At 43.1% G+C, this 12,486-nt stretch overlaps 1 protein-coding gene across 1 annotated transcript; it reads left to right on the top strand.

The window, feature by feature from the left end:
• The first annotated feature begins 466 nt into the window (after nt 1–466).
• Nucleotides 467–9,219, top strand: LOC311495508 (CD81 antigen-like). Its single transcript, XM_084554987.1, has 8 exons — nt 467–626; nt 2,236–2,350; nt 6,677–6,774; nt 6,880–6,954; nt 7,092–7,205; nt 7,331–7,420; nt 8,377–8,466; nt 8,555–9,219. Exons 1-8 carry the CDS (start codon nt 561–563, stop codon nt 8,618–8,620), a joined length of 714 nt encoding a protein of 237 aa, XP_084411113.1. The 5' UTR covers nt 467–560; the 3' UTR covers nt 8,621–9,219.
• The last annotated feature ends 3,267 nt before the right edge of the window (nt 9,220–12,486 follow it).

Below are 12,486 nucleotides of genomic sequence, written 5' to 3'. Positions count from 1 at the left end.
CGATGCATCCACCTGTGCTTGGTACGGCAGCAGGGGGCGCAATTGTTAAGAATGAGTTTTTAGGTGTCATTGATTGTGTGTTAAAGCGCAAACGGTTTCATATTACACAGAAAGAAAAGGTCCATAATCTTTACAAGGTGCGTAATATTTGGTGCGTATCCGCATCCCGGATGAAGGACTTTTACGCATTTTCTCGTGAAAAATTATCATGATAGTCTTTCTTTCTTTCTTTCTTTCTTTCTTTCTTTCTTGTCACTCATGCCCACATTTAATCCATATAAATGTAAACTTGCAGAGGTGGAAGTGGGGCTCTCCTCCCTGGTCGCTCCTGCACATGAGGAGCTGCGGTTGTTCCCTCAACCTCCTCCTGTCCACTCTCCACTTGGTGGGCAGTGCTCCGTCTCGGTTTTCACTCTTGATGACAAAGGAGGAGTTTGCTACTGACGCTTACTCCCCAACTGGCCTCAATAGTGCTCTGGCAGACACTGTGGGATCCCGGGAGGTAGACAGATCTCACAAATTGATTTGGGCAAAAGGACGATCTGATAAGAAGTGGCAACATGGCAGTAGCGGGCTGCACGAAATGCATTAAATACATGTTATTCTTCTTTAATTTTATTTTCTGGGTGAGTTGAACTTATTTTACTCGGATTTGGAATTTACGTGCATGTTTGAGTAAAGTGGGCCTTTTGTGCTTTCTTAAAAGAAGTCTCTTGTTTTTGTTTATGCGATTTAACAGCTGCACATTTACACATCTGCATTGCTCAGAGTTTACATGACGGAGTTTCCCGCCCTGCTGTGCGTTAAGCTGCTCGGTGTGAGAGAGCAGGGCAGCATCAATGGGACAGAAACTTAACACAAAACCTTGGTCGGACAGGAGCTGAAAAAGCTCTCACCCTTCATTAATATTTATTGTCAGCCCTGCTGAGAAGCAGTGTAAGCTGGTGGCAGAAAGGACTGGAGAGAGGACACCTCCAGGCTGGGTGGGCTTCCTCAGTCTTCTCCCTGGATTTTTTTATTTCTGTATTCTCACATGAACTCGGTTTCAGATCCATCTAGCAATTGAATTAACTTATTCTCACATTAGTCATGGACTCTAGACAAAAAAATCTCTGATTTTTGAATCTCTTTTTGGAGGTATTCCTTAGTAGTCATCCATTCCTTAGTGCTGGTTGATGCCTTGCTGTTTTAAAATATATGGAGAAAAAAAAAAAGTTTTTTGGGGGGTGTTGTAAGGGAGATCTGCTCCCCTCTGGCATTTCCTTTGTCCCTACTTGGCTCCCTTCATCACTTCTGATGGTGGATTGAATTAAAATGAACGTTCCCCCTGTTAACTGAGCTCTCCTCACGTCTGCCTTGTTTGTCCGAAAACTTTCCAGTGACAAGGGACATGTCACAGCAGTTAAGTCGCCGCATACAGTTACATCACATCAGACTTCCTGCAGATGTGTCATCTGCTTTGTGTTTTTACTCTTGGTGCTGCAGAATTGATCTCTTGTTTGTGAATTTCCATCTGGTCCGTTGTCTTTTTTTAGGCGAGCACAGTCACCATATCCTGAACATGCAGCACTTGATTGAACGTTTCCTCTGTTCGTTTTGCCGCTGCGCCTGTCATTGTAAAGACTCCGAGCCCTCTCTTCCTCGTTTTGCTATTTTTCACGTCGAGGATTCAGTTTCCTGTTTCTTTGAGAACAATGGAGTGCAGCCAGGGCTAAAAAATTGTGCAGATATCTTGATATAAACAATGGCGGGGGCATGTGAGTGATAAACGGCGATAGATCTGGTCCTCTTTGCGCATTCACTTGTCAGTATATTTCTTCTTTATTAGATACAGAGATAGAGAGTTGTCAGGGAGGCGAGGCTGTGAAAAAAGTTGTTGAGTAGGCTTTAAACAACGTTATGAGGGCATGTTCTGTGTCACAGGTCACTGGGGTGTCAGGATGTCCTCTCTTCTCATAAGGTCAGCGGACAGGCCACTTCCTGAGCACACGCACAGAAATTAGCAGAAAGCTTTGGGCATTGATCTGATCTTAGAAAGGTCTGGCTTAACACTGCCTCAGATATCACAGTACTCCAAACACCTTGACGGCCCTTTCTTAAAGAGTCTTAAAAATGAATAACTGCAGACTTCTTTTAATATTCACTTGCATTTCAGAGACATATGTGGCTCTGATCCTCTAATGTGAAGAAACATGAGAGAATAATTAAAACCTTTTTTTTTTCTCTTTGGGACAGCTGGCAGGAGGTTTGATCTTAGGAGTGGCCCTGTGGTTACGCCATGACAGTCAAACCAGCAACCTCCTCATAGTGCAGTTTGAAGGCCACCAGGCGCCGGGCACCTTCTATATCAGTGAGTATACAAGAGCCGTCCCAGTCCCTCCAGAGTTTGAACAGAACTAATCTGCATTTAAGATTCGGTCGATAGGAATATATATTTTTTTAAAAGTGGGCTTGAAAACTACAGGGGGAGTATTTTTACGACCGCACCACTAAGTTGGGAAAGTTGTAAATGTTTCATGCTTCGAACCTAAATGTTCACCGAGAGCTGCGGCCTCATCTTGGCGAACACTTAATCTAAATAAACTACACAATCCAACAAGCAACGGATGCATCATGTGTCCTACCCACTTACTTTTAAGCATCGTCCTTCAATGCCTGAAAATTCGAAGTTCACAGAGTGACAGAAATGAACTAATTCATTGAATTCCGCGCTCAGCTGACGTCCAGAAATAGTGGGCAAGGCGCAGCTTCTAAGAAAAGACCGGCAGGAAACAGGACCTGCGTAGGTCCACACTTAAGAGTGACCCGGCCGGCGTCTACACCTCAGTGTAACTGTTATCCTGTCGGTGATGACCGCATACTTTAGGTGATGCTCTCTGAATCAGAAAAATGTTTGTGTTTACGCCAAAAAGTCCCACCCTTGAGGTTCCTTCTGGAGACGGAACACATGCTTCAGACAGATGTTGTGTAAACAGCCTGCGAGCACGGTACACAAATAAAGCCATTAAGAGTCTTCTGTCGTATTTGATTCTCTGGAAGCTTTAGGAGATGTGCACAAATACTGAACTTTCGAATCCCAGAATTGTGAATATGTTGTGTCCACTACATGAACTACAGTGATCGTTTCGTTTTTGTGTTTCCTTCACATCCCTCAGTTGGCCCTAAAACCTACAATACATGACACCATTTAAACATTTCAAAGGTCCATCCTCTCGGTTTGTTGCGGCGGTGAACTCCAGTGAGCCCATTAATTTACATCTGGGCTCCTGCTGCTCTCCCATACTTACCCGTCATTTAAGTATACAGAGCGAAGGAGAGCCCGTGCTTTTTATAGAGGAAAGGCGCTCTCATGATTTTAAAGGCTGGGCGGCAAGAGAGGCCCGCCCAAGTGGGATCAAGGGAATGTTTCTTTTTTCTCCCCCCCTCCCTTGAACACACGCCCTTGCATAATTCAAATAACCTCGTACATCTGCACATTATCCCTCAAATTAGAGTTTGGACTGGATGTTTTTAGCATGCTGGCACACCAAAGTGGTATTTATGTAAGACTGAAAATATACACGATCCTACCTCTTCACCCGTGCCTGAAGTCATCACTGGTGGTAGCGGCTTGTAGTCTGGTCTGGTTCGAGCCTCGGCTCCTCGTACAGCAAATGTTTTGTAGCTTGACATTTCTGGAAAACACATTTGTTCATGTTCTTGATTTGAGGTGGATTATCAAACCAATACAATACTCTCATGGTAGCGTAACCCTAACCCTGAAGATGGTTAGCTTAGCTTAGCTTAAAAACTGAATACATGGGGAGACAGCTAGCTGTAGTGTGTCCAAAGTTAAAATCTTATTTTAAAGCCACCAGTTCACACATTGCTCTGAGCTGTAAATGTGCCCGAGATTGTTAAAAGTTGCTGACAGTTGGTTGTCTCCATTTTCTTATTTAACGGCCAGATATGACAGCTCGTTGTCGTCAGTGGAAGGATGTACATTTACTGGACAAACCCCACTAATGTGATCCAACATCTATTTTGAATAGTTTTGGATTTAACACATAAACTAAGCTGATAAAAAAAAAATTAGACATTGTTGAATATTAAACGACAACCTGTTTTGCATTTTTTAAATCCAGCTGCCCTAAACCCTTGCAGAATTTCCCTTTAAATTTCCCATGTAATCATTAGATTAATAACTGTATAAAGGGTAAACACATTATTTTAAGAACAAATATTTGAGGGAACTCTTTTTTTGTCTGTGTAAATCTAGCAAAATGATGTTAAGTGAGTTAACGATCATATCACGTTAATTATTGAACTATAAAGGGACTGGCAGCTACCGTATGACTGCCTCTTTCTAGCCTTTCTGCTAAGCTAGTTTAAGATAACTGTCTCTTCGTTCCTGTTAGAGCGATAGCAATCCTCTTCTACACTTTTTCTGATTTGTGTGTAACGTTGAGGTTACTGTAAAGTGCAGTGGAACAGTCAAAGATCCAGCACGTTTTCTCTGCCCCTCTTTTTTCCACCGTCGGATGGTAGAGAGAAAGCTTTTTTTAAATGATTAATCCTCATCTCATGTTGTATCCTCTGACGTGACCTTATGACTATCTTCAACTCAGCTTATTGGTGTCATGCTCCTGCAGCTCGGACATGGCTTCACAGCTCCTGCCCTTTCTTTTTCCTTTTTAAATACTGAATAAGAAGCAGAGGGAGAGGTGCACGGTGGGCTTTTAGTTGCTGTTCACCTCGTTTTTTTCCACCCCCCCTCCCCCCGTCTGGAGATTACACTGGCAGACAAGAAATAAATGAACTTCCCCGGGGGTATAAAATCGCCTGTCTCCCTTTAAGTCTCAATAGCCTTCAAACCTCAAAGGGTGTTGTCATAGTAATGGCAGGCAGTGGAAATAATGCCTGCTTTGCCGCATTGCCGGGTTACTGGCCCTGGTAGCCGTTTCTCAGTACAACAAAAACATCAAGTCCTGAAAGAGAAGGAGGAGTGTGTGTGTGTGTGTGGGGGGGGGGGGTCGAGACAGACATGCGAGGAGAGGCAACGGTCGTGCGTGATAAATGAGGTACAGTGTGAGGTGTTTGAGGCCTGCAGACGCTACAGACTCTCCTTTAGAGCTCTGTCAGACTACATTAGAGGCTCAGCGCGTGTTTTGTTTGCGCATGTAAGAACAGAAAATCCCCCAAAACAGAGTGTTCCCAGAACATCTGACTAAAATAGAAAACTTATTTACATCTTTGACTTAAGTGAAGTAACAGCAGTGTTACATCCTGTTAGTGGAGTCCAGTGACTCCCAGCCTCGGAGTCGGCTGCTGTGTAAAGGTCACACGGTAAATCTGACGAGGTGGGAAGGAAGTGCCGTGACCAAAATGTTCACTAAAATCATATTTTGTATTATGCTTTCATTAATCTAATCTTGCATCAGATAATTCGATTTCTTTCGGCTTTATCGGGATGTCTCAACATGTCTCTCGTGTCCTTTATTATGTCCTGGTCTGTAATCAGGAGCTTTAGCTGTCTGATAAATGTAGAGACAAGTGGGACAAAATGTAGGATTGTACTTGCAACAGCCATATAAAGGCATTGCAGTGGGTGGAGTTCATGAGTTTGTTTTCAGTTCAGGCGGAAATTTGTGTCGTTCAGGCATTTTAATCATGCTGACACTTTACTTTCTTTTTCAGTAGTTCCTCAACCTCTCATTTCCCAGTGAAAACAAAAAAGATCCGATCTCAGGAATCAGGGGTTTGTGGCCCACTTAAACAGGCTGCAGACATTCAAACAATATTTTCCTGGCGTGACCCATTATAAATGTGCTACCAGTTAACTACAATCATATCAAGAAGTGGTGCAAAAAGGAGATTATGTTTTTACAGTTTAGAGGAACAAGTGCTTTTCTATTTTCCGTCCTCGTATGAATTGAAATACAATACGTGTTTGGAGACTGTGCAGTAGAAATGTTGCTGGTTAATTTGAAGCCTGATTTATTTTCGTAACATGTAAATGCTGAGTTTAAAAAAACAAAAAAAACAAACTGATCTTTTTTACAATAAATCAGAATTTTTACTCATCTTGTAACACTTCACCACAGAGCTAGTCCAAGAGCTGAAGTTCATCACCTCCACTGTGCGTTTTCCTTTAAGCAGCAGAAAACACAAGCCAGCCCTTTGTTGTAACCGGAGCTTAATTGCCACGTTTTCCTGCGCTGGAGCCCGTTCACCGTTAAAACCTGATGGACATTTCTAGCTCTTAATTTCGGTTTAATTACACAAAGATGTGTGAGAATATATATATATATGTGGGTTTGTATCTTCACGTGGTTCCCCATGTTTCCTGGGGAAGGATACTTCTGGGGGTCAGGGGTCAGTGCACAGGGTTTGTGGGGGGTTGGGGCAGTCTGGAAGTCATTTCCTCGTCTGGCAGCTGTATGTGTGGAGTCAGCTCTGCCTCTCTCACTCAGGGTCTTGGAGCGTTTTATCTTCACAGTGTCAGTAATGTCATTTCACCCCACTGAGAAAGCAGGAGGACCATCCAGAAAGTCCATCACCAAACAACGTGTGGATCAGTGAAGGACTTACAGCTCAGACACCGCTGCCCCCTAGTGGCGCTGAGGACACAGTCTTGTCACACCTGTCTTTAAGCTCTTGTGTTTGATGGAGAGTTTCCCTCTCTTCCTATTTATAGGTGTGTACATACTGATAGCCGTTGGAGCTGTGATGATGCTCGTGGGCTTCCTGGGATGTTACGGTGCCATTCAGGAGTCTCAGTGCCTGTTGGGGACGGTGAGCAACTCTCTTCTTGACCTTACTGCTCCAGTACGAGCTGCTTTTATATGTATATGTATAAATTGATTAATTTATTTTAATATCCTCTTTTTTTTCCTGTAGTTCTTCTTCTTTTTGATAATCCTCTTTGCCTGCGAAGTAGCTGCAGCAATCTGGGGATTCATGAACAGGGACACTGTGAGTAACACACACAAACACAGCTGGCTGCGGTGTTTGATGTTTGCATTGATGTTCCACCTCTGCTCCGGCACCGAACCTCCTCTGTTTGTTGTCGCGTCTCTCAAACAACCCGCCCGATTCCCTCTAATCCACAGATCTCCAAAGAGCTGATCAATTTCTACGACTCGGCGTACATCAAGGCCGTGGACGTCTCAGGGACTCCCAGCAAAGACGCCGCCATCAAGGTGCTGGAAGTTTACCACGCCACGGTACGTCATGATGGAAAATCCCCACCTCAGACTGGATATTAGAAAACAACAGATAGGGGTATATTTTGATCGTGCATGTTGTTGACTCAGTGACCTCACGTCCCTGCTCCTGTTTTCTTCTCCAGCTCGACTGCTGCGGTAAAGGAGACGACACCCCTCTCTTCCAACAAGTCGCCCCCACCTTGTGTCCTGGAAAGACTTTAAACAGCGATCAAGTAGGCACAAATTCTCCTTGGAATTTCAAATCAACTCTCGATTGTCCATTTAAGGCCTCAACTTCTCGTATAGAAATGTTTTTACCGCTCTTGTCTGACACCCAATAAACAGGAAACGTATCAGTTACAGGATCTAAACGTACTGCTAGTAAATACACTTCAACCAACAGACTGATTTACCAGCGTTATTAAGAGGAACAGCTCTCATGTTTACTGACAGATTATGCTGTCCATCCATCCTCTATTAACATTTATCATGTAGAGGGTTTTGTGGGGCTTTCAGCCTGTCCTAGCTGGCACTGGGCAAGAGGCAGGGTACACCCTGGGTGGCTCACCAGTCAATCACAGGGCTAACACAAAGACACAAACAACCATTCACACACATATTCACACCTACGACCAATTTAAATCAACCTACATTTATAGATTATGATGCGTTTTTGATCCGTTCTTGTTTATTTTATTTATTGGTGTCAATATGTTAGGAAAAAAAGCAGATGTGTGGAAAAAAAGCCAAAATACACTCAGAGGCCAAACTACAAATGGCCAACAACATCCACTGGTCTTTATACGAGTGAGTGTAACAGAATCTGGAATAAAACCAAACTTCAATCTGTTTGTTTGACAAAGAGGACATCTAAAACACATTCCTGATTGGTAGTAAGGCGTCAGATGACTTTACTCAGTTCAAGTTATTTGTATTGACCCATTAGAATTACTTCCTGATGGGTTACAGTTTTCATTCAAACCACATTTTGACATAACACAGGGTGACACTCTGAACAATCAGTATAACATTAACAACACATTCTCCCAGGTAATTTTGTCTCAATGTTTCTGTACTTACCAGCGATAAAAACATTCACACAGAACCGGCAGATATCCAGCAACTTGTTTTGGCAGCAGTGTGAGGGCTAGAAACGTAATCACAAGTCTCCTCTGTCTCCTCTGTCTAGTCCCAGAGCTGTCACAAGAAACTGGTCGACTTGTTCTCTGAGAAGCTCTACCTGATCGGCCTGGCTGCGCTGGTGGTGGCCGTCATCATGGTAAGCACTAAAGCTTTTTATCAGCTGTGATAACAGCGCGGGTACTGGAGTACAGATGTATTGAATTAAGCTGTTCTCTCACATTTAGATCTTCGAGATGATCTTCACCATGGTGCTCTGCTGTGGGATCCGTAACAGCCCGGGGGTGTACTAGGAGTCGACCATGCAGCAACTGCCCCCATCAGCCTGTGTTGGAATTATTTTATTTCATGTTGTTTAACTCCCCATCGTCCTTGTGCTTCTTGCACGAGGTGGATGCTTAAAAAAGACGACTTTTTTTAACATTGCTAATCTATCGGCACTAATCTTTAGGCAGTAAATTTAGCTTCTAGCAGCGAGATGTTGTTTATGTATCATACAGCATGCCATATGAATCTTTTATACACACAGTATGTCATGAAAAGTCGTTCAGTAGTTCTCTTTTTATGAATGTATAAATTGTAAATACACTTGTCATGTGTTAATAACACTTAGGAGAGTCTGTGTATTCCCTGACCGCTGGTTTGCGTTGCATCTCGCTGTATTTAAGGGTTACAGCTGTGAGAAAATTCCTACATTAATAATAATCAGGAGGAGTCTTCGAGGAAGTTTTGAGCTGGTTATGTGTCTCTTCTTTGTGCCAGATGAACCATCTCATGCTGTCTTACCTTTGTTAGTTTATGAAACACGCCTCATTAAATATGGACAAAACATTTATGTCTTCTCACACAACCTGTTTTAAGAAAGCTAATAAATTGTGCCACCTCCCTTGTACGGTTGATTACCATCCTTTCATTACCTCCCACCTTTAAGATGAAGCAATTTCTCATTGCACAGTGACATCAGGTCCTAGGTATGCGCAGCTGAGTCAGATTTATAGATTTTCTCTTCTTACATTTTATAAATAGTATATTTTAGAGGCTTTAACAGGCATAAATGATAACGCATTTTTGTATTTGTAACCCTATATAGGGCACTCAGTGAAGTACTTGGAAACTCAACCTTTGAGTGTTATTGTAGGGTATAAGAAGACTTTTGTGAAATTTTTCTAAATTCAATGAAGTCAATGAAGTTACCATACATGGTTCCTTTCCCTTAAGTGGTAAACAAATGTAAGCATGTATTTAGACCATTAGAACATTATCACATTAGAAAGCCACTTATTGGTGGTACCTAATAAAGCAGACATGCTCAGTGTTCATGCAGAGCTGGACCTTGCAGACCACACTGACTATGATTTGACCCGAGAATGTTTCCTTGATCTTCTCTGATTGGCTGGTTGAAAACCGCATGCTTCTAAACCTCACTGAAAGGCACAGGAACGCAATTTAAATACCAATTATGGTTCCTCGCCGTATAAAGGGTTAAGTTTTTATTTTCTTGATTTCCAGTCCAATTCAAACAATCCAAATAGTCTCATGACACCTTACTGAACCCAGAGAAAGCAAGAACACCCTTCTAACAGGAAGAAACCTTGAGCAGGACATAGCTCGCATGGGGTGGGGTGGGATGGTCGGTGGACCCATCTGCTTGAAGCCAGTTGGTCAGGAAAGAGAAATAAAAGAAGGAGGTGGAAGGGAAGAGAAGGGAGGAGACGGAAGATCCTTATTTAAAGTGTTCCGCCCCCGAGTGAGATGATTATAAATAAAGAACAGTTTCAGTGTCTCCCTGAGACACATGCTGGCTTTTTAATCATCTTTATCAAATTGAACCAGGCATAACATTACGACCACCTTCCTAATATTGTGCAGGTCTCCCTTGTGCCTCCAAAACAGTTGTGACTCATCAGAGAATGGACATGGGCCTTCTGAGGTTGTCCTGTGGTGTCTGGCAACAGGATGTTGTTAGCGGGGGGGCCTTTGGGTCCTATGGGTTGAGGGGAGGGGCCTCTGTGGATCAGGCTTGTTCCAATACATCCCACAGATACTTGGATCTAGTGAATCTAGTTTTTTTGAGTTGTTCCTAAACCGTTTTTGTGTGTGTGCCCATGCTAGACTGCATCCTGCTGGGGATGGCTGCTGCCATTAAGGAGTGTCATTGCTATGGGGTGGGGGTGCCTGGTCTGGTCTAGGTGGGTGGTACATGTCTAAGTAACATCCACATGAACGCCAGTCCAAGAGTTTCCCAGCAGAACACCGAATTGTTACAAGATGGTCAATGTTATTTACTTCTCTTGCCAGTGGTTTTAATGTTGTGGCTGATTGGTGTACAGTTGCACTAGGTTACATGTCAACACATTTTCAATACCACTATGTGCAAAACAAGCAAATTAAAGTGGATGGAAGTTTGAAAAGTAAAGAAAGGAGGGAGAGAGAGAAAGAGAAGGTCAGGTGGATTAAGTACAAAGTTAGTCTTTAAGTCACTAGTTTTCCTCCTCCTTGGACCTGCTACAGTATTTTTCTAGTGTCACTTTAGATTGTTGACCTTTCAGTGACCCCTGAGTGTTCTGTAGCAGTGAAGCAAGAGATGCTGTAGTAGAGTTTCATCTTCATCCCACTTCATCATGTGACATTTATTTGCAGTGACTTCGCTCCCCTTTCCTGTGTGTGACCACGGGGGGGCAGTCTGACATGAGCTCACTCGGCACACTCTTCTTCCCCCCTCCTTCCCCCCACCAGCACCCCTGTCTGCATGAAAAACTCATCTGACTTGAATTTCTGGCATGTGGCGGCAGACACACCCAGTGCACATGTTTGCTCGGCCAACAGGTTAACTTTCTCATCAGAGTTCACAGCACCTGCGCAATGAAGTTTGAGTTTCATTTGCCACCACCTCACCTCAAAGACATTTGGAGAACAAAATATTTCTATTTCATTGTACTGTATGTTTTCTTTCAGATAAAAAAAAAAATAATGACTTTCCTTTGGTCTGAGTCTGGTCTGTTGTTCGTGGTTTGAGTTTTGCCCCTTGACTCATGTTGAGTCAAATCTTTAACCTCCAGTAGGCTACACAATTACATTTAAATAACAGTGTCTTAAGATCAGCGTGGTGGGTTAAATCTGTGGAAGCAGCCTTTCCTGTTTCAATGAGACAATGCGCACAATGTGATAAACTGGTGGGGTTTATCAACCAGCGTTGGGGCTTGATCTCACTAACGCTCTTGTGGATGAATGGGAGGAAATTCCTGCAGCCGGGTTCCCAAATCTTATAGAAAGGCTGAATCCAGCTGTCGGAGCTGCGTGTTAATTCCCAGTATGGCGACCACATGTGGCTGTAATCAACAGTCATTCATCGCATATGAGATAGAGCGCTGAATTCTGGCGAACAAATAAATCACATTCAAGTCAGTTTCAAGCGCAGATCAGCTCTCTGTGTCCCTGATCTGGAGTCAGACCTCCTCTCCTACTGGATGTACTGTTTATTTGATATCACTCAGACGTTTTTTGTTTTTTATTCCGTGTGTCCAACCAGATGACAATGCTGCAGCAGCCACTCATTTTTTGGTATGCGAACGTATATTTTGCAAACAAACTATGAGCTTATATAACATATAAAACCTGAGACATGTCCACACAGTGATTCAGTTCTGCAAACAGTAACCTTCAACAACTGTGCAAGCAAGCCCATTTCATTCAGCAGAAGGGACTCTTGGACCCAAACAATGAGGCAAAACCAGTGTCAATAAAATGCACCGAACAAGTCGAAGAAGGAGGGGCTGTTCTCATGTACCTGCACTGCCTCCCTTCTACAGAAAGAAGTTCTTAATCCTTTTGTTTGCTGATGAACCATTAAACGGTCTCACTCCTTCTGAAATGACAGAGACCGGATCATCTGACTGAAGGCTGCAGGGGTGGAGGATATGCTAACTTGAAGAACCATACCAATACCACTGAGTTAAAACAGCATTCTACTTAGATAAAAATACACGAGTATTAAAAGGTCCTCAGGCGTATCAGACCTGTAGTATCAGGTCTGAGGCAGCGTCAAATCCATAAGTATTTGGACAGTCACACATGTTTGTTCTTCAGCCACTGTGCCTTTAAACAATATGAAATGAAACAGTGAATACATTAAAGTGACATGTCTCAGTTTTAATTCAAG

The sequence above is a fragment of the Chelon labrosus genome (assembly GCF_963514085.1).
Source record: "Chelon labrosus genome assembly, chromosome: 11".
Lineage (NCBI taxonomy): Eukaryota > Metazoa > Chordata > Actinopteri > Mugiliformes > Mugilidae > Chelon > Chelon labrosus.
Note: the sequence above shows the minus strand (reverse complement) of the source record. Positions and strands in the feature narration are given on the sequence as shown.

Coding starts and splice junctions, on each gene's coding strand:
- LOC311495508 (XM_084554987.1), top strand. CDS start 561: ATGGCAGTAGCGGGCTGCACGAAATGCATTAAATACATGTTATTCTTC. Junction 627..2,235: donor TCTTTAATTTTATTTTCTGG/GTGAGTTGAACT, acceptor TCTTTGGGACAG/CTGGCAGGAGGTTTGATCTT. Junction 6,955..7,091: donor GATTCATGAACAGGGACACT/GTGAGTAACACA, acceptor TCTAATCCACAG/ATCTCCAAAGAGCTGATCAA.